The following is a 20,305-nucleotide window of genomic DNA, read 5'->3' on the forward strand; positions in this document are numbered from 1 at the left end:
CCCCACCCCCGGGCACCGTGCAGCCCTTGCCTTCTCTCCCCAGTGACCTGTACTGGGCCTTGTGTAAGTGAGCGATGGGCTTCACCATGAGGCCTCTGGTGTCTCAGGGCTCATTTCCCCTGCCCTCCAGCCAGGCCCCAGTAGGGTATGCAAGGTGAAGCCGCTATTGGGGAAGCCGGGCCCCATGCCTGCAGGCGCCTCCATGGTTTTGTCGTGGGGCTGAGAGAGGCAGGTCCAGCAGCTCCTCCTGACACAGTCCCTCTCAACTTCGGGCCAAGCTCTCCTGTGGTCCACAGATCACTTGGGGGTCCCAGCAGAGCAGTTCCCTCCAGGTGCACCGGGCAGGAAGTACTCCTCCCAGAAATATGTGTGAGAGCCTCTGCGCAAGGAGCCATGTGGCACAGAAGGGTCACAGATACTCTCTGCCTCCCAGAGCCCCTGAACTTTTGGGTGAGGCACAAGCCCAACATGCAGGTAAAGCGCAGGCACCAGGACCCTCTGTGATGGAAGGCCTTTTGTGGGGCGCCACCTGATACCACCTGGAGAGAGAGGCCTGTGAACACGACCAGTGCAGACTGAGGGAAAGCAGGACCCTGCGGCAGAGTCCTGGGTTCAAAGCCAGCATGTACCACACTCAGCCCTGACTGACCCTTCAGCTCACTCTAAACCTCAGTCTTCTGTTCTGGAGAAAAGATGGGGAAATGATACTTAGCTTTTATTGTGGGTATAAGGACGAAATGAGAGCTAGACACAAATGTCTGAAGACTCTAAAACAATGTTCTGTTCTCTCAGAACAAAAAGTTCCCATGCCCACAGCAGGCCCTGCTGGATACGGTTACTAACGAGGAAGAGGTTCAGCCAGGACCTCCCCAGGACTGCACAGGCCAGGGTTACCATAGCCCGACATGGTCACCTGTCCCTGACCACCCCCCCACCCCCACAGGCCCAGTCTCCAATCAGGAGGCTGTGATAAGTGGAAGGACAACCAGCCAGACTCAAGCCAGGTAGTGAACCTTGCCCTGGAGACCTGTGACAGCAGGGACAGAGACACTGTCCTTGGCTACAACATGGCGGGCCCGCTGTGCCTCGTCCTGCTCAGTGCCTCCCTGGCAGGCCTCCTGCTGCCAGGAGGAAGCGGTAAGTGCCCCCACCCTGCAGACTGCAGAGGTGGTCCCTGGGGTGGGGATGGGTCAGAGTGACGCCCTGGAACCTCGGCAGTGTGGATAGTGGGTGCCCGTCCCCTCGTGAAGGCTGGTGTGAGACGGCTTGGCTTGGCAGTTTCAGCCAAGGGCAGCTTAGGGCCAGGTGTGCCTCCCTGTGGGTGGAGAGTCAAACAGTGGATCAGAGATCACAAAGACAGAAGGAAACATGGACAGAGACAGAGAGACAGAGACAGAGAGGGAGAGGGAGAGAAGGGGGAGGTGGGAGGAGAGACAGAGAGAAGCCCCCCTCCACTGCCAAAGTGAGCTGGGTGGGGGTCACAGGCAGAGAGACGCTTCCATGGCAGGGGAGAGAATGAGAGCTGGGGCCACCACCCCCAGGCTGGCTTGGCCAGGGGAAGGGGCTGCCCAATGTGAGGCTGGACAGATGGGGGCCTCTGGGCCTTCCAGGACCCCAGGCCCTGTCCAAAGAGAAGAGGCCAGAAAGGAGAGAAGCAGAGCCAGAGGAGAGAGCAGAGAGGAGGCACCCCTGGGGCTGGGGAGACCCTGAGGCTCATTTGCATCCTGGATCAAGAGGAAGGACAGGAGCGCTTGGGAGAGACGAGGGGATGCAGGTGTGTGGGAGATGAGGAAGCGGTGAACGGTGAAGGAGAGAGAGAAAAACAACAGGGGAGACCCACGTGTGGAAGGAGGGAGGCAGGAAACCCACGTGTGGGCTGTATGTCAAAGTAAGCACTTGTTAGCGGAGCAGATGTTCCAAGGAATGTGGGGGGGCCCACAAATAAATTTGAGCCTGGTGTTGTCGGAAAAATATCCATGTCACTGAAAGAAACAGAGAATTCGGAAAGTCATTTGAGGTAGGCATGAAGCTAATCTTTACTGCCTAGTGTGTACCTAAGTGAACACCACAAGTTGTACATTGTTTAAAACAACCCTAGGAAGCAGGCACGGGAATTCCCACTTGCCAGTGTCACGTAGGAGGTGACCAAGGCAGACTTGAAACTGAAGACGCTGGATCCCGCAGCGCTGGTTTTCGGTGTGGGACGTGGGGGTTCGGAGCTGAGACAGGGGAGACGGCCATGATGGTGAGGGAGCTGGGGACAGAGCTCAGGGTGAAAGCTGGCACCAGAAGCACGGAGCTGGAGAGTCAACTTCATCACGGGGAGCCTCCACATTCTTCAGCGGGAAAAGGAGAGGAGGGCAGAGGGCCGAGACAAGCATCTGAGGGCCTCCCTATTCCCGGAGGAGACGAGGAGAGGGTGAGAGAGGGAAGACGGCGGGGCGGCCCAGCTCAGCGTCGGTTCATGCACAGGGATGGCCAGAGAGGCTCTGATCCAGGACATTTAGCTGGCGGGTCACCACTCACTTGTGACTCATGAAATCAATATAACGGGTTTTCAAAAATGGAATAGAACAGAATCAAGTAGAAAACTTTGTAATAAGTAGTATTTTCTAGAAAGTAGTGTAAGCACTACTTCTGGCAACTTTTGCTTTAATTGTGTTTTTGTGCATCCCGGGAGTGGATAGAAATCATGCTTTCAGGGGTACACGGTGCTGGAAACAGTACCACAACTCCCCACCCGCTTGACTCAGAGCCAGGCCAGGCAGAGGGCAGTGGCGTGGTGGGGACGGGGGCGCAGGGTCGCCGGGCGGGCCAGGCAGGGGCCAGTGGTGGGGCCAGTGGCGCCGGGCGGGCCAGGCAGAGGGCAGCCGCGTGGCGGGGACGGTGGCGCGGGGGCAGGCGGCGCTCCTCCACGGCGGCCGCCTCCATCCGCGCCCCCTCCGCCCGCAGTGTTCCTGAGCCGGGACCGCGCGCACGGCCTCCTGCACCGCGTCCGCAGGGCCAACTCGTTCCTGGAGGAGCTCAAGAAGGGGAACCTCGAGAGGGAGTGCAGGGAGGAGAGCTGCTCCTTCGAGGAGGCCCGGGAGGTCTTCGAGGACGTCGAGCGGACGGTAAGGGCCTGGGAGGGCCTCCAGGAGGCCGACCCCTCCGGCTGACCTGCAGGCGACCCCGGAGGCCTCCCCCCAGGCTGACCTGCAGGCGACTACGGAGCCCCCCCCCCCAGGCTGACCTGCAGACGACCCCGGAGGCCCCCCCCCCAGGCTGACCTGCAGGTGACCCCGGAGGCCCACCCCCCCCCCAGGCTGACCTGCAGGCGACCCCAGAGACCCACCCCCCCCCCAAGGCTGGCCTGCAGGTGACCCGGGGCCCACCCACCCCAGGCTGACCTGCAGGTGACCCAAGGCCCACCCGCCCCCCAGGCTGACCTGCAGGCGACCCCAGAGGCCCACTCCCCCCCAGGCTGACCTGCAGGTGACCCCAGAGGCCCACCCGCCCCCAGGCTGACCTGCAGGTGACCCGAGGCCCACCCCCCCCCAGGCTGACCTGCAGGCGACCATGGAGCCCCACCCCCCCTAGGCTGACCTGCAGGTGACCCCAGAGGCCCACCCCAAAGGCCGAGCCCCCAGGCCAATCCAGAAGCTGACCACGGGCCACGCTGGCCCTTCCGGGCTGTGGCCGCTGCAGAGGCGAGCCGCGGGTGCCTTCCCGCTTGGCGGGGCAGTGGGGAGACTGAGGCCCTCACCCGCAGGGTCAGGCGCAGCCACGGTCCGGAGGGAGGTGGCCGGAGGGAGGGTGTGGCCAGAAGCCAGTGGCAGGGCCGTGGGAACTTGTGGAGCGACTGCCGAATCAATCCTAAAACGGGAAAGACCAGGCGGGCCTCCGGGCACAGCCACGCCGCCGCCACCCTCGACCCCGGCCCTGAGGGCGCCGCGCGAGCTACTCGTGGCCACGAGGCTCCGCACTGCGCCTGCGCAGCACCCGCGCGCCAGACGCCCGCCCCTGGGAGAGGCGGGGCCTCGGGCGCTGCCCGGGAAGTCGCCTGCGCGCCTCGTGCACCTTGGGACGCGGCCGGGTCCGCCATGGGCCGAGACGTCCGAAAAGGCGGCGGCGGGACAGGGCTGGGCGGCAGCCGAAGCCGCAGGAACGCGCTGAAGACTGGGAAGGCGGTGGCGAGCAGGGACCGGGCAGGAGCTGGGCCAGGCCGCGGCCGCCACAGGCTGACGCCGCAGCGCTGGGGCGCGCGCAGGCCCCGCCCACGGCCCCTGGCGGGCTGCTGCGGAGGCCCCGCCCTCGGGCTGCGGCGCGCGGCAGGTCTGCCTTCGGCCTCGTCTCCGGCGCGGGGCGCGGCGACTCTGTGCGGAGCCGGAGGCGGGGCGTCTCCCTGTGCTTGCCAGCCTGCCCCGGAGACTGTCGGGAGTTCGGCGGGCCAGCAGGGGCCGAGTGCCGCTGCCCGTGGGTCGCATGCGGCCCGGCCGCACGTCGCCCTGTGCTGACTGCGAGCTCCGAGGGCAGAGACACCTCCTCACGGCGGCCGCTGGACTCCAACCGGGCGGGACGAGGGTGACCTGGCCAGCGGGCCGGCGACATGGCGTCCTGTGGGGAGCCCACCTCAGGACCCTCGCGCCTCCCGCACCGCCAGCCTTCGGGGGGCTGCCTATGCCCTCGTGCGACGCCGGACCCGGAGGACAGACAGCCACTGCCCCTGGACCCTGTGGTCTGTATGGACCCCGCGATGTCGGGGTGGGGGCTGCACCTGGGCTGTTCGAGGTCGCTGCCTCCCACATCCACGGCACCGCCTTCCCAGAGTCCACAAGGCCCGGGAGGAGGCTGCCCACGGGAGAGCCCAAGGCAGGCCCGGCAGGAGGAGGAGGAGGAGGCCGCCCGCGGGAGAGCCCGAGGAAGGCCCGGACGAGGCCACCTGCCCATGGGTGAGCCCGAGGAAGGCCCGGCAGGAGAAGGAGGAGGCCGCACGCGGGAGAGCCCGAGGAAGGCCCGGACGAGGCCACCTGCCCATGGGTGAGCCCGAGGAAGGCCCAGCAGGAGGAGGAGGAGGCCGCCCGCGGGAGAGCCCAAGGAAGGCCCGGACGAGGCTGCCTGCCCATGGGTGAGCCCGAGGAAGGCCCGGCAGGAGGAGGAGGAGGCCGCCCGCGGGAGAGCCCAAGGAAGGCCCGGACGAGGCTGCCTGCCCACCGGAGAGCCTGAGGAAGGCCCGTGCTGAGGCTGCCTGCCAGAGAGCCCAAGGATGGCCCCGGAGGAGGCCACCTGCCCACTGGAGAATCTGAGGAAGGCCCACAGGGAGGCTGCCGGAACCTTCCTCTCTTGGCCTGAGGGAGCCAAGTCCGTCCCTGTGGACCTCTGTGTGTCCGAAGCCATTGAGCGTTCTCCTGGCTGCAGACAGACCCCTTGACAGGCTGCCACAGCTCCTGAAGGGAGTCGGGAGAGCCCGTCCTCCCAGAGCACATGGAGCACGCGCCTGGCCCAAGGGGCCCTCGGTCTCACAGCGCCCCTGGAGCTGTTTGTCAGGAATGGTGTGGTCCACAGAGCACCACGCTGCTCTCCGAAGAGCAGGCCAACACGGATTTGGCCCTCCATGCCTCGTGGGTACAGGCTGCCCCACATTCCTGGTGAACTCTGGTGGCGGTGTGGACGTACCCTGCTTCCTGCAGTGAAACCTGAAAATGCAGAGAACGGAGCGACCACTGATAGGCTGGGAAGACCAACATTTGGCACTTCTGCGTAGAAAATAATTGTCCGTTGTATCACTCAGACATTTCTGTGTTCCTGCAAAAGATCATGGTCTGCAAGGGACTCTTGTGTGTTGCCATCCGTTTGAGTACCACTGCCTATTTCAGCCCCCAGAGAGAAGAGGAATTAAGAATTCATTTTTACTCCTTGTCACCAATTAATCAATTTGTCTCTTTTAAAAGATTATTCATAATTTCAGGAAATATTTTCAATTTTAAATGTTTTAGCTCATGTATACATACATAGTTTTTTTTAAAAAAACGTAATACAAGTAGGCGCTGGCCCCGTGGCCGAGTGGTTAAGTTCGCGTGCTCCGCTGCAGGCGGCCCAGTGTTTCGTTGGTTCGAATCCTGGGCGTGGACATGGCACTGCTCGTCAGACCGACCACGCTGAGGCAGCGTCCCACATGCCACAACTAGAAGGACCCACAATGAAGAATATACAGCTATGCACTGGGGGGCTTTGGGGAGAAAAAGGAAAAAAAATAAAATCTTTAAAAAAAAAAAAGTAATACAAGTACTTGTAACACCAACACAAGTTTATGTTCTGCTTTTTTACTCAGCATCATTTCCCATTCTTTCTTACTTTTACGTGGTTACCATATTTATAATTTTAAAGATCTAAGTTATGTTTTATTGTATGGGTGCATTTACTCTCTTCATGTTTTGACCATGTAAGTTATTTTTAATATGGCTATTATGAAAGCACATACATAGGTTTCTTCTGGATTATCTTCTAAGTTAGAATGGCTGCTCCAGAGAAGGATTACTGGGTCAAAGGTTATCAGCAATTTCTGGTTCCAAGTAATATGGAGAAAGCAGACCCCACCCTTTTTCTCTTACTAAATGTAGCTACAAAACCTGGATAGAGTGGATGGAGCCCCTGAGGACCTTGAAAAGGAAATGGCAGTGCATTGAAGAAAAAGACTGGAATACAAAGTACCATAGAACTGGCTGTAAGTTTACTGTTTTGTTTCCTCCAGTTCTCCAGACATCACTTGACCTGAATCTAATTAGTAGTTATAGAATTCTTGGCAACAGCACAATACGTTTTGTTTCCAGTCACCCATGGAACATTCCACAAGATAGACTCTATGCTGTGTCATGAAATACACCTTTACAAATTTAAAAGATTAAAAGCACATAAGATATATTGTCTGACCATAATGGAATTAACCAAAAATCAGTACAGAAAAATTTTGAAGTATGTGGAAATTAACACACTTCTAAATAATCCATGGGTCAAAGAGGAAGTCTCAAAAGAAGTTAGAAAATATTTTCAACTGAACAAAAATGAAAATACAACATATAAACTGTGGGTTGCAGCTGAAGTAGTGCTTATAGGGAAGTTTATAGCATTAAATGTTTTCATTGGAAAAAAAAGAAAGGTCTCAAATCAATAAGCTTCCACCTTAAGATGCTAAAAAAAAGAAAAACAAAATAAACCCCAAAGAGGAGAAATCAGTGAAATTGAAGACATAAAAAATAATAGAGAAGGGCCAGTCCCGTGGGCGAGTGGTTAAGTTTGTGCACTCTGCTTCCACGGCCCAGGGTTTTCCCAGTTCGAATCCTGGATGCGGACAAGGCAGTCCTCATCAAGCCATGCTGAGGCGGAGTCCCACATGCTACAACTAGGAGGACCCACAACTACATACACAATTATGTACCGGGGGGCTTTGGGGAGAAAAAGAAAAAATAAAATCTTTAAAAAAAATAGTAGAGAAAATCGATAAAACTGATATAGCAAGATGGACAAAGAAAAAACATGCAAATTACCTATATCAGGAATGAAAGAAGGAATATCGTTAAAGGTCCTGCAGATGTTAAAAGGATAGTAAGAGAATACTATGAACAACTCTTCACACAGAAATTTGGATGAAATTTGGACAGTTTGGATGAAATGGACCAATTCCTCAAAACCACAAACTACCAAAATATGCACAATCTGAAAGTTATATCTGCAAGTTCAATTTCTTAGTTAAAAACCTTCTGAAAAAGAAATGTCCAGGTCCAGATTGTTTCACTGGTCAATTTTACCAAAGATTTAAAGAAGAAATAACACCAATTGTGTATAATCCTTTCTAGAGAAGAAGAGGGAACACTTCTCAGTTTGTTTTAGGCCAGCATCACTCTGATGCCCAAACCAACAAAGACAGTGAAAAGAGAAAGAAGGGGGGGGGGGGGTGGGGGAAGGAAGGAAGGAAGAAAGAAAACTACACAGCAGTATCTCTCATGAGTCTCATAAAAATCCTCAACACAATATTAGCAAATTGAATACAGCAACATATAAGAAGAATACAGAACGACCAAGTGCGTTTATCTAGGGCACACAAGGCTGGCTCCATATTTAAAAATCAATAATGTGATCTACTATATTAACAGCTTAAAGAAGAAAATCCAGAAAATCATATCAATTGATGCAGAAAAAGCATTAGACAAAATGCAACATCCATTCATGATCATATATCAGCAAACTACAAATAAAAGACAACTTCTTCAACCTGATAGAGCATCTATAAGGAACCCACAACTGATACCATACTTAATGGTGGAAGCTGAATGCTTCCCCTAAGACTGGAAACAAGGCAAGGATGTTTATTCTCAGCACTCCCAATCTAACACTATACTGGAAGTCTTAGACATAAAGAAAGCCTAACAATAAGTCAAGAAAAAGAAATAAAACTATCCTTACTTGCAGATGACGCGATTGTCTACATAGAAAATCCCACAGAATTTGAAAAAGATACTCCTAAAACTATAAGTGAGTCTAGGAAGGTCACAGAATACAAGATCAGCACACAAATCTTAATCATATTTCTATGTAGTAGCAATGTACAGTTAGACCCAAAAATATTTTAAGTACCACTATTACTCCAAAGAAAAATATTTATGTGTAAATCTAATAAAACATGTACAGGCTCCATATGCCGAAATCTACAAAATACTAATAAAAGAAATTAAAGAAGACCTAAGTAAATAGACATACAGTGTTCATGGATTGAAAGACTTAACATATTAAGATACTGATCCTCTCCAATTTGATTTATGGATTTAATGCAATGTCAATAAAAATTCCGTCAGGGAGAAGCTGATTCTAAAATTGGAAATATGGAAAAGCAAAAGAATTAGAATAGCTAAAACAATTTAGAGAAAGAAGTTAAAGGTGGAGGAGTCACACCACCTGATTTAAAGACTTACTGTAAGGCTGCCTTAATCACAAAGTATTAATGTATGGTTCTGGTAGACATAGACAAATAGCCCTGTGGACCAGAATATAAAGTCCATAAATAGACCCACACAAGTATGGCCAATTGATTTTTGACAAAGGTGCATAAGCTATTCCATGGAAAAAGAATTATCTTTTTCAACCAAATGTTATTGGAACAATTGTATATTTATGTGCAAAAAAAGGTCAACTTTGACCTAAACCTAACAACTATACAAAAATTAACTCAAGATGGATTATAGATCTAAAGGTAAAACAAAACTTTTAGGAGAAAATTTTCATTATATGGAGTTAGGAAAAATTCTTAGACACCAAAAGTATAATCCATAAAAGAAAAAATGGGTAAATTGGACTTTGAAAATTTAAAACTTTTGCTATGTGAAAAACACTAAGAGAATGAAAATACAAGCTATTGACTAAGAATATATTTGCAAATCACATATCTGACGAAGGATTTATGGTCAGAATATATAAAGAACTCTCACAACTCGTTAGAAGAAAATAAACACCCTAATTAGACATAGTGAGCAAAAGATTTGAACAGATGCTTCACGAAAGAGGATACATGAATGGCAAAAAGGCACATGAGAAGATATTCAACATTATTAGCCATTACAGAATTGCAAATTAAAACCACAGTGAGATGCCACTACATACCTAGAGAATTAAAAACACTCACCAAAAAAAGTGCTGGTGAGGATATGGAGCAACCAGAACTCCCATACACTGCTTGTGGGAATGCAAAATGGTATAGCCACTCTGAAAAACAGTTTGGCCATTTCTTATAAAGTTGCCATACGGCCCAGCAATCCCATTCCTGGGTATTTTTCTAGAGAAATGAAAACTTTTTTCACAGAAGAACATGTACATAAATGTTTATAGCAACTCTATTCATAATTGCAAAAAACTAGAAATACTACAAATGTCCTTTGTTGGGTGAATGGATAAACAAACTGTGGTACAGCCACAAAATAGAATACTACTGAGCAGTAAACGAGAGGAAATTCATGATAACTTGAATGAATTTCAAAGACATGGTGCTGACTGGAAGAAGCTAGTTTCACAAGGTTTTATAATGTATGATTCCATTTATACGACATTCTCAAGAAGTCATTACTAAAGTGATGAAGAGCGGATTAGTGGCGCTAGGCATTAGGGCTGGGGGTTGCCAGGGGTTAGCAAGGTTGGGAGATAGCATGAGAGAGTTTAGGGGGAGATGGAACTGTTCTGTGTCTTGATTGTGGTGGTGGTTATACAAACCTATGCATGTGTTGGATTTCATAGAATTGTACACTAAAAAAATTTTACTGTGTGATAATTTTTTAAAATAAAAATTTAAAAGACAGTGTATTAGTTTTTTAGGGCTTCTGTAAAGTAGTACAACAAACTGGGTGCCGTAAAACAACAGAAATTTATTCTCTCACAGTTCTGGAGACCACAAGTCCAAAATCAAGTTGTCGCCAGGGTTGGTTCATTGTGGAAGGTCTGAAAGAGAACCTGCTGCTCGCCGCTTCCAGCTTCTGGTGGCTGCCAGCGGTCCTTGATGTTCCCTGGCTTGTACATGCCCCACTCCAATCTCTGCCTCCATCTTCACATGGCCTTCTTCTCTCTATGTCATTTTCTGTCTCTTATAAGGACACTCTTAGTGATTTAGGGTCCACCCTAATCTAGTATGACTTCACTTCACTTTTTACCTTAATTACATCTGCCAAGACCCTATTCTCAGTTAAGGTCTGAGGTTGCATTCTAAGGTTGTACCTCAATTTGGGGGGATTGGGTGGGAGACACACTATTCAACCTACTACAGACAGCAAAACAAAATTTTAAGACTTATGAACATGTTTTTGATGTAATATATAATCTTGATGCCCTATTTTAGGCTGATTACCATTTAGCATTTTTTCAATTAACAATGATTATTTGCCAAGCACCTGATCCTTTATCGAATCTTTGGCCCAGGTTTCTTAACTAAAAAACATTCATTGATCAGCGAGGGGGAGCACACATAGCAAACCCTTTTTAGTACAATCCATTTCTTGGTGATTAACTGAAAATAAATTTCCAATATGCAACAGAGATGGTGCATTTAAGATGATCGAAGCCACATCTTTACAGGTACAGAAGGTTGAAAGATTTTCTCTTTTGGACTGAATAGTTCTAGAGAAATTTGTTCCAGAAAATGACCTCTGTTTGGGGAAAGTATCCTGCACAGGTTGAGTAACTAGGTTATGGTTGTTATTGGTGTGAAATGTCTGTTTTTTCCATAATGTATTTAAAAGTCTTTTTTCCCTTTTAGACTGAATTCTGGAATAAATACAAAGGTGAGATGTTTTCTATTTTAACCTTAAACAAGAAGGCTTCATTGGGATATTTACATTGAGAGAAATTGTATTTGAATTTTGAAAATGCTTCCTGAATTTCTTTTCTGCTCCTATTTAAATCTTACTCATTTAAGACTTTTCCTCTCTGTTTCCATAAAAGTTATTGTAAAATAGTTTTTTATAGTAACTTTATACCAATTTTAGTTTTGTTACTTAAATATAGATTTAAATCAGTTTATTCTCATTCGAGGACACCAAATTCCATGGTCTATTTTTTTTAAATCCAAGTATATTAGGTAGAAACAAAAAACAGAATCTGAAAGATGGAGTCCTCCAACAAGGGAGCCACGTGACTTAGTGCTTACAGCATCTGAGATGATACTAATCATGACTAGTGTTTTCGTCCTGGCGACAGCATTCGATTTCTCAAGCTGACAGTCAGACCTCTCTCTAAGTTAGATTGTCCAAATGCAGCGAGAAGTGCGAGGCTGTTTGTCAGTGCTGGACAGTAGTCTTTACGTTTTCATTTTAGCCCCAGACCATTTGAAAAGAGAAACCCTACCATCCCTCTTGTTAGTTAGCCCAGCCCAGAATTGAGTGTCAGGCAATCATCTGTCTTGCAGTTGGACCCATGTGTTACCAGCCCAGAGCTCTTCACTCTGATGCAAAAACACATCAGACATCTCAGTAAAAGTTGGGAAGCTTGTCGATGAGCCAGTTAGATAAGGGCATCACGTACATGTAGCCACAAAGGGTGGGGATGAAACGAAGTCCAGGCAGGAGAAATTGTTTACAGGAAAACAGAGAGAATTCTGGGTCGACTCAACTTATCTGAAAAATGTGTGCCAAGATCAACAGAGTAGAGTTATTTCCATGATGATGGGAATCGCCTGCAAGCTCTGGTTTCCAAATCCTTTCTTTGCAGATGGCGACCAGTGTGACAGCAATCCTTGCCTGAACGAGGGCAAATGTAAAGATGGTCTTGGGGAATACACGTGCACCTGTTTGGAAGGATTCGAAGGCAAAAATTGTGAACTTTGTGAGTTCTTCTTCTTGGAGCACTTTCAGGTCAGAGTTAACTGACGGGCCAAAGGTGGGAGAGAGGGAAGAAGCTAAACACCGGAGGATGGACAGTCTCAGGTCACTTCTGCTCTAGACTCTGTGCTCCGTTATGTTGTGCGCTGGACTAACAGCGAAGAGAGGAAGTCAGAGCCCCAGGTGTGCCCTGCAGTGCACTCAGTCTGGAGCACAGGGAGACACATGTCCCTTCTCTGTTCCTCTGAGAGAGGCTGTGGCACATTCATGGAGATGTGGCCCAGAGCACAGAAGTGAGAACTGACTTTCTCCTCGCTCTGTGGCTCGTAGTCCTTGTGGTCCTGGACCGTGGTTCCGAGTCACCACTTTCACTCAGGCCTGTTGGCGCCAACATCAGTGCTGAATGCTTGGGATTGTCCAATTAAAAAACTTGATGCATTTAATTAATTCTACGTGGAAAAGTCACTAAGAGTTTTCCTAATATGTGATTAATTTTTAATAAAAATAGGTTAGTATTAAGCCAGTTTTCCCTAAGAAGAAAGATTTGCATTTCTTTTAAATTACTAAATTTATAGTCTGTAGACTATGCCCTTAGTTTGGATCACTTTGGAACTTTTCCCGATGGGAGCATCATTAGGCATCACTCCATCCTGAGTCCCGAGATGCTTCTTCTGCACACGGTCTGACTGACCCCGGGGCCATTGTGAATGTATTCTAAAGTTCCATGAATGTTGATCTTTGCACTGTAATTATTTTTTCGTCAAAACCCAAATGGCAGAATGTGACGTAAATTGCTGGCATCACTGAGTGAGCTTGGGGTTGGTGCTCAGTGTTCGCTGGAAGCAGCGTGTGCTTCTGGCTCCGCTGCACTGCAGAGGGTGCGCTCAGCCGGCCTTACGGTCCCAGAAACCTGGCCTTGGTCGAGGGCACCACTGGCCCACATGGGGCACTGTGCCAAGGTCCTGTGACTTGTGAGGTTGTCCTGGGAGGTGGTGTGACCTCCACCACTTTACAAGTGAGGGAACCGAGGTCCCTGTGGTTTAAATAACTTGCCCAAATCCCACAGCTAGTGAAGGAAGGGCCAGCCTGAGTCCAGGACGTGACTGCCTGCCCTTCTTTCCTGCTGCCCTGGAGCCTGACCCCAGTCCCCAAGGCCCATATTCCACAGGGAATCCTCTAGCCTCAGAGTGAACAGGCCTGTGGCCGCTCCACCCAGCTCGGCCTGAGCGCCTGGTCCCGGAGCCCCCTTTCTTGCAGGCAGCCCATCCACACAGGTCAGCACCCACATGCCCTTCTTAGGGGGGAACTTGAGACACACGCCCAGCCTCTAGGGCCCTCAACATGGTGTCCCCATGCAGGCTAGGGGGCGGCAGGGCAGTGAGAAGGGTGCAGAGGGGTGGTTCCCTCGCCCCCAGCCTGCCCTTGGCAGCACTGGGACTGGCTGAGGTGCCTTAGCTGCCTGGCCCTTTGCTCTAGCTGGGTGACCCGCTGTGGGGATGACGGGTGGGTGGCTGTGCCCAGGGTGCTGCCGTCCTTCCTCCTGGATGGCTGCAGCCTTGGTTTCCCCGCCCGTCCTGAGGGCCAGCATGCCTCTCCCACAGCCATGCGGCAGCTCTGCAGCCTGGACAACGGGGACTGTGACCAGTTCTGCAGCGAGGAGCGCAACTCTGTGGTGTGTTCCTGTGCCAGTGGATACATCCTGGGTGACAATGGCAAGTCCTGCATCTCCACAGGTAGGAGGAGTGTGGGTCACCTCAGCAGGGCTCCCTGGGCCCTGGGGTCCATGCCGGTGCAGGTGGGCTGGACGGCTGAAGCATCCTGGGTGGGCTGCAAGGTTTGGAAACAGACTCGCTATTTCTGTGAACCATCTAAGAATGGGACCAATGATGTCTCTAACTCCTTGGTGGATGTGAAAGTATAAGGAGTAATTCACGGAGGGCATGTCACCAGTGCCCAACTCGTAGCAAACCCCGAGTCACTACGTAGTGACTGTCCTGTGGCCCTGGGAAGGGTGGGGGACCTGGGAGGCTGGGAGTTAGGACAGGCCGAGGCTGAGAGTGTGTGGGCAGGCGAGGGGCCATTCAGGCCTGACCACTGGAGCCGTAGAGCTGGGGGGCGGTGCAGGGACCAGAAGAGGAACTGAGGACCCTCAAGAACTGATCTAGGTTGTGGGCCCCAGAGTTAATTGAATTAATTTTTTCTTTCCTGTGATAAAAGTTAGACACAGTGAGTCTGGCCTAGAAGCTCACAGAGGGTGTGACCTAGTGAGGGCCTGAGCGAGGGGCCAGGTCCCGGGGGTGCAAGAGCCCGCCTCACACGCAGTGGGAAGGCCATCGTCTGCTGCAGGCCAGCTGGGCCAGAGGCTCTGGGGCCACTCCTTTCTCTCAACATGATCCACTTCTCACAGCGGCCCGACGCGCTCCTCAGAGCCTGGTCCCCTGACTGACCAACAGGTCTGGCATCACCTGGGGGCGTATTAGAAATGCCAAACCCCAGACCCGCTGCAGGAGGTGGCACATTCAGGAGGACCGAAATCATGGAACATTAAGTCTCTCAACCAGGAAAAGACAGTGTGGTTTATATTTCTATTGGTAATGAAATTTTAAACGTAAGCTGGCTCAAAAGTATTTTAACTAAAGTCATTTCTTGACATGCATGCAACACTTTTTTAAATTCAATTCACAAATCAATTTAAAATAAAGTTTGATGTTTGAAAATAAAATCAGGTAAACTACTTTCTAGTGCAAAAGATTCTGTTCTAAATCACAGACGAGCTAGTTCAGAATTTGAAAGGCAGTGATTACACATCTTAACACAGAATAGGGAACAGCAGGGTGCACTCCTTCTCTCCAGCAGCACCTTTTCCCGAGTCCGCTGGCGGGAACCGCGCGGGTCCTGAAGGAGCGTGCACAAAGGCTGAAGAAAACCTGAGGTTTGCTTATCTGATCTCAGACAGACACAGGGCAGCAGAGAAAAGCCCCTGCGACCCGTTTTCAGAGCTGCTGTTCTGCTGTCTCAGGCTCTTCGCCCTCCACCCGTCCTTCCTCCTCCCTCTGCCCTGCATTGCTCCTGCACCTCCGCTCCCCGTTGGTGATGACACGGGAAGGGAGCTTTCCAGTATTTACTGACATCCCTGCTGTGCCCGCTGCTTCATTTCAGATGTCGTCGCACAAAGCCACGTCGTGGTGTCCGTCTTATGCTGCAGATTGCTCCCACGTTTTGTTCCTTGTGCCTGGAACACGTTTTTTCCTTCCACGTTTTTCACTGGGAACGTGTCGGACACAGCAGGGCTGGCAGAATTTTATAGCGAGCACCCACCAGGATTCTACGTTAACATCTAACTGACTTGCTTTGTCACGTGTCTGCCCCCATTTGTCCTCTGTCCATCCACAAGCTGCCTAATTCGGTTGACGCATTTCCAGGCAGATTGCAGAATCCCCTTCAATGCTTCAGCATCCTGGTGACCCAGCGGTCAGTGTCCGCAGGGCTGTCGTCTAGGTGAAAGTGACACACAGTGGGGTACACCAATGGGAAGGGCACGTTTCCTGCATTGTGACAATGGCGTCCATCTTGTAACCCAGCCCCAATCAAGACAGAGCAGCCCGCACCCCAGAAGGTCCTCACACCCCTTCCCGGTTACCGAGCATATGCCCTGCTCCTCCCCGCTCGCAGTGTTCCAGGCGGCTCACCCCATTACCGAGAGGGACAGACTGACAACCTCCTCAGCTCCTCCTGCTTCGTGGGGACTGTGCGCTGTAGGGAGCTTTTTGCCTTGCTGAGCCCAGGCCATTTTTCTTTCAGAGCCTTTCCCCTGTGGGAAACACACTCAGGGACGCGGGAAGAGGGCGGCGGACCAGGCCACTCAGAGCCATGAGGATCCCTCCCAAACCGACATTCTGGAGCAGTACAACCCTGGAGACCTGGCTCCCACCAAGAGCCCCGGCGATCTGCTAGGATCCAACAAGACGGAGACGAACGCAGAGAACCAGCAGAATCTGGTCCGGATAGTGGGCGGGAAGGAGTGCCAAGAGGGCGAGTGTCCCTGGCAGGTAACTGCTGAGCACGCTTAGTGAGCTAACAGGGTGGGGACCTGTCCTAGCTGGGCGCCACGGGCACGGCCACAGAGGACGCGCCCAAGCACACATTTGGCCCCACAGCAGGCTTTGAGCTCTTCCCCGCCTGCCCTGCTGCCCCATTCCAGGCTTCTCTGCCCATGAAGGACAGATGGGAGGGCAGAGCCCCGCCTGGAGTCTTAACACCTCTCCCCACTGGAAGGCGAGATGGGCGGCAGCTCAGGCCGAGTCAGCAGGTGGAGGTCGGCTGCCTGACGGGGCGAGGCCTCTGCCTGTGCTTCTGTTTGACTGAAGGTGGAAAGAGTCCCTCCCCTTGTTTCATTTCTAATTTGGTAAATTTTCTTTATCCAAACACCTAAACCCCAATGAGGCAGAGGCCTTGTAGAGAAGAGCATATCCATTTGTTTTCAAAGGTGAAAACCACTGCTGGGTTGTTGATTTGGACTAAGGTTGCCAGATTTAGCAAATAAAAAGCAGGACTTCCGCTTAAGTGGGAATTTCAGATAAACATGGAATGACTTTTGATGTAAGTATATAAATATTACATGGGACATATGCTAAAATTACTTGCTATTTATTTGACTCAAATTTAACTGGGTGTCCTCTATTTTATCTGGCAACCCTAACTTGGACTTTAAGTTTTTAGGGTCCAAAGCCAAAACAGCTTCTCCTACAAGCAGAAATCCCAGAGCTGCCAACAACCTTCAGAAGTTACCTCCGCTCGCTCCCCGCCTCCAGGCCACATGACAGCTGTGCATGTGTCTGAGTGATCAAGAGCAAGGGAGGGCATGCCTCATCTGGTCATCCCTCATCAGCACATCCTTGTGGAGAACTTACCGTGTGCCGGGCAGTGACTGGGCGTGGTGTGTGTAGGGTATGATGTCATCAGAGCCACGTCTCTAGGAAGGGAGGTGAGACCCACCTGGATCACCAAATGCAAGTTGGTGTGTGATGAGGGCCCGTGGGAGCATAACGAAGTCCTCGGGGGCAGGACAGGCTCCCCACCCAGAGGGCACAGCTGTGGCCCAGGGGCTCTGTGAGTAGCTTTGGATGGGGCTGCACAGCAGGGAACAGGGACGGGCACCCGGGAGAAGGGTCCTCAGCAGTGGGCGCCCCATGGAGTCTGCTGGGATTCGTGGCTCTTGCTCTCCCAGTTCCAGACTCCACCAGCTGCCTCATCTCCATCTTTAGGAAGGACAGTCGGTCTCCAATTCTTAGAAAGATTGACTCCCCCTCACTTGGTACCCAAGTTGGATTGTGAATTGATAAATTATGCAAAAAAAAAGCAAAAATATTACTACAGGGGCCGGCCCGGTGGCGCAGCAGTTAAGTTCATGCATTCTTCTTTGGCAGCCCAGGGTTTGCAGTTTGGATCCTGGGTGCAGACCTACAGACCGCTCAGCAAGCCATGCTGTGGCAGGCGTCCCACATACAAAGTAGAGGAAGATGGGCACAGATGTTAGCTTAGGGCCAGTCTTCCTCAGCAAAAAACCATTACATATATATTACTGCTTCATGCTAGTCATGAACATCTTCAAGAGTTCCTTTAGACTCAGTGTTGTTAACTGTCTCATTGACCTACACATACCCCCAGCCAATAACTGTTGCTCAGAGGTTGTGGAACTCCCTGGAGAAAGGAAAAGCAAAACTGCTCCGTCTCCAGATCTGCAAGCCCCGTTCTTTGGGGAGAAAGGAAAGTAAGAGACTTGTCTGTGGAGCCTCTCACTTGCCCCATCAGTGCTCCTTCCCACGTGGAATGTCCTCACTCCCAAATCCTGTCCGGGAGAAAATCACGTGGATCCCGAGGAAAGTAACCTGGAACGGTGGCGTTCTGCAGGCCGAGGGAGAAGGGTTCAAATAGCTGCACCATTGCAGAGACCAGAAGTCGCACCTGCTCTGGACGGGTTTTCTCCAGCCCGGCATCGCTGGTCTGGAGTATGATTCATTGCCAACAAAGGTTTCTGCCACAGTGAAGTTGTTCTTCCATGCGTGACACTGTGGACAGTGCTGGGACAGAGTGAGGAGAAGGAGGAGACTAGCCCCTGGAGTCCAGGTGGAGAGATGGTGAAGCGGGGTGGGACCACCCGCTGTGACCAGCACTGGCGCTCAGCAGGGCCTCAGCGGCAGTCTGTTGAGTAAATGAACAGTCGCTCACTTGCCTGACCTGTGAAGCAAAGACCAGACGATGTGAAGGTGCTGCCCGGACTTGTGCCACGAAATCCGGGGAGTGGGTGGCGAGGAGCTGGGAAGGTGCCACGGGGTGCCCCCTGAACCAGCTCTTGGAGAATGTGCCAGTTGGACCAGTGGGTGGGACGTGCAGGCCTGGGCACAGTCACCCTGGTTGGGAAATCTGCAGGACTGGCCAATGGGCAGCAGCCCGAGTGTCAGGTGGGCACTGTGGGTGCACTGGCTTGGGCCTCACGTTCCAGCCTGAAGAGGCCACAAGTTCTTCTGTGGGGAAAGGGGTCAGGGGCTGGGGAGGAAGGCTGGAGCTAGAGGCTGTCAGATTCCTCCTCTCAGGAAGTCAGACCAACCTTGTGGGCTCCGGCGCTCTCGTTGCAGGCTCTGCTCATCAACGAGGAAAACGAGGGGTTCTGTGGAGGCACCATCCTGAACGAGTACTATATCCTCACGGCGGCTCACTGTCTCCACCAAACCAGGAGATTCAAGGTGAGGGTAGGTAAGTGGCGCCCACACCCCTCGGCTGCCCTCCAGGGCCCACTGTCACTTCCTTATTTTCAGAGACCATTAGAATTGATCAAATCTGTTGGAAACACTAGTTAAACTACCAAAATCCTGGGGGGGGCTGTTTCACAGAGGAAGACGGGGGAGGGGGGGGGGCAGCCTTCCTAGGGCCAGTCCAGCCCTTCTCCTGTGTGGTCCCCCCTGATGCTTGGAGTTCACGCCCAGGCATGCGCCTCCTCTCAGGGTCTGCTCAGGCAAGGCTCCCAGAGCCCCCTCTTCAGCAATCTGAGCACCGAGTACCTTTTTACGCTTTCTTATATTTTTCCAATTTTCTAGTGACCATATACCATTTTTTAATTAGAAAACACACTAACAACTTTAAAAAGTAACCCACACGTAAATGCTCGGCCATGCTGGGCTGACATGGCCGTGTCCTCGCCGTATCCTCACCATCTCCCAGGTGATCGGAACACGGAGGAGGAGGAGGGCAACGAGATGGCGCACGAGGTGGAGATGATCATCAAGCACAACAAGTTCATCAGGGAGACCTACGACTTCGACATCGCTGTGGTCAAGCTGAAGACGCCCATCACCTTCCGCATGAACGTGGCACCCGCCTGCCTGCCTGAGAAGGACTGGGCCGAGTCCACGCTCATGACACAGAAGTCGGGCATCGTGAGTGGCTTCGGGCGCACCCACGAGAAGGGCCGCCCCTCCGCCACCCTCAAGATGCTGGAGGTGCCCTACGTGGACAGGAACACGTGCAAGCTGTCCAGCAGCTTTGTCATCACCCAGAACATGTTCTGCGCCGGCTACGACTCAAACCCAGAGGATGCCTGCCAGGGGGACAGTGGGGGTCCCCACGTCACCCGCTTCAAGGACACCTATTTCGTCACTGGCATCGTCAGCTGGGGAGAAGGATGTGCACGCAAAGGGAAGTACGGGGTCTACACGAAGGTCACCAGCTTCCTTAAGTGGATCGATAGGTCCATGAAAGCTAGGGGCGGGGCCCAGGCAGAGCGGGCAGCCCCTGTGCCTCACCCCCATTAAAGTCATTCCACCCCAAGACCTGCTGGCAGCCGCTGGCGTCTTGTTTTGTCGTAGCGCTTGTTCTGGGCAGGCTGAGTCCTGCCATCGGTCTCCTGTCCGCAGCGATCTGCTCTGTGTTGCTTCCCACTCCCGCTGTCTTCTTGCTCCGCTGAAGTGAGAAATGGAACT

The 20,305-nt window shown here is 51.8% G+C and overlaps 1 protein-coding gene across 2 annotated transcripts; it reads left to right on the plus strand.

The window, feature by feature from the left end:
* The first annotated feature begins 980 nt into the window (after positions 1–980).
* On the plus strand, positions 981–20,155 carry F10 (coagulation factor X). 2 transcript variants are annotated; one of them, XM_014854914.3, is made up of 8 exons: positions 981–1,137; positions 2,953–3,113; positions 11,270–11,294; positions 12,220–12,333; positions 13,931–14,062; positions 16,131–16,378; positions 18,965–19,082; positions 19,548–20,155. In XM_014854914.3, the coding sequence occupies exons 1-8, from the start codon at positions 1,068–1,070 to the stop codon at positions 20,135–20,137; spliced, it is 1,458 nt and encodes a 485-aa protein (XP_014710400.2). In that variant the 5' UTR covers positions 981–1,067; the 3' UTR covers positions 20,138–20,155. The 2 variants fall into 2 exon arrangements, with proteins under 2 accessions (XP_014710400.2, XP_044635607.1); XM_044779672.2 differs by having other exon boundaries at positions 18,965–19,072; positions 19,548–19,740.
* Positions 20,156–20,305: the final 150 nt, after the last annotated feature.

Source organism: Equus asinus, chromosome 11, assembly GCF_041296235.1.
Source record: "Equus asinus isolate D_3611 breed Donkey chromosome 11, EquAss-T2T_v2, whole genome shotgun sequence".
In the NCBI taxonomy this organism is placed as follows: domain Eukaryota; kingdom Metazoa; phylum Chordata; class Mammalia; order Perissodactyla; family Equidae; genus Equus; species Equus asinus.

Excerpts from the sequence above, each read along its gene's own strand:
- F10 (XM_014854914.3), top strand. The coding sequence starts at position 1,068 with ATGGCGGGCCCGCTGTGCCTCGTCCTGCTCAGTGCCTCCCTGGCAGGC. Across the intron at positions 11,295-12,219 it reads ATTCTGGAATAAATACAAAG|ATGGCGACCAGTGTGACAGC; the intron begins GTGAGATGTTTT and ends CTTTCTTTGCAG. Across the intron at positions 19,083-19,547 it reads GAGATTCAAGGTGAGGGTAG|GTGATCGGAACACGGAGGAG; the intron begins GTAAGTGGCGCC and ends ACCATCTCCCAG.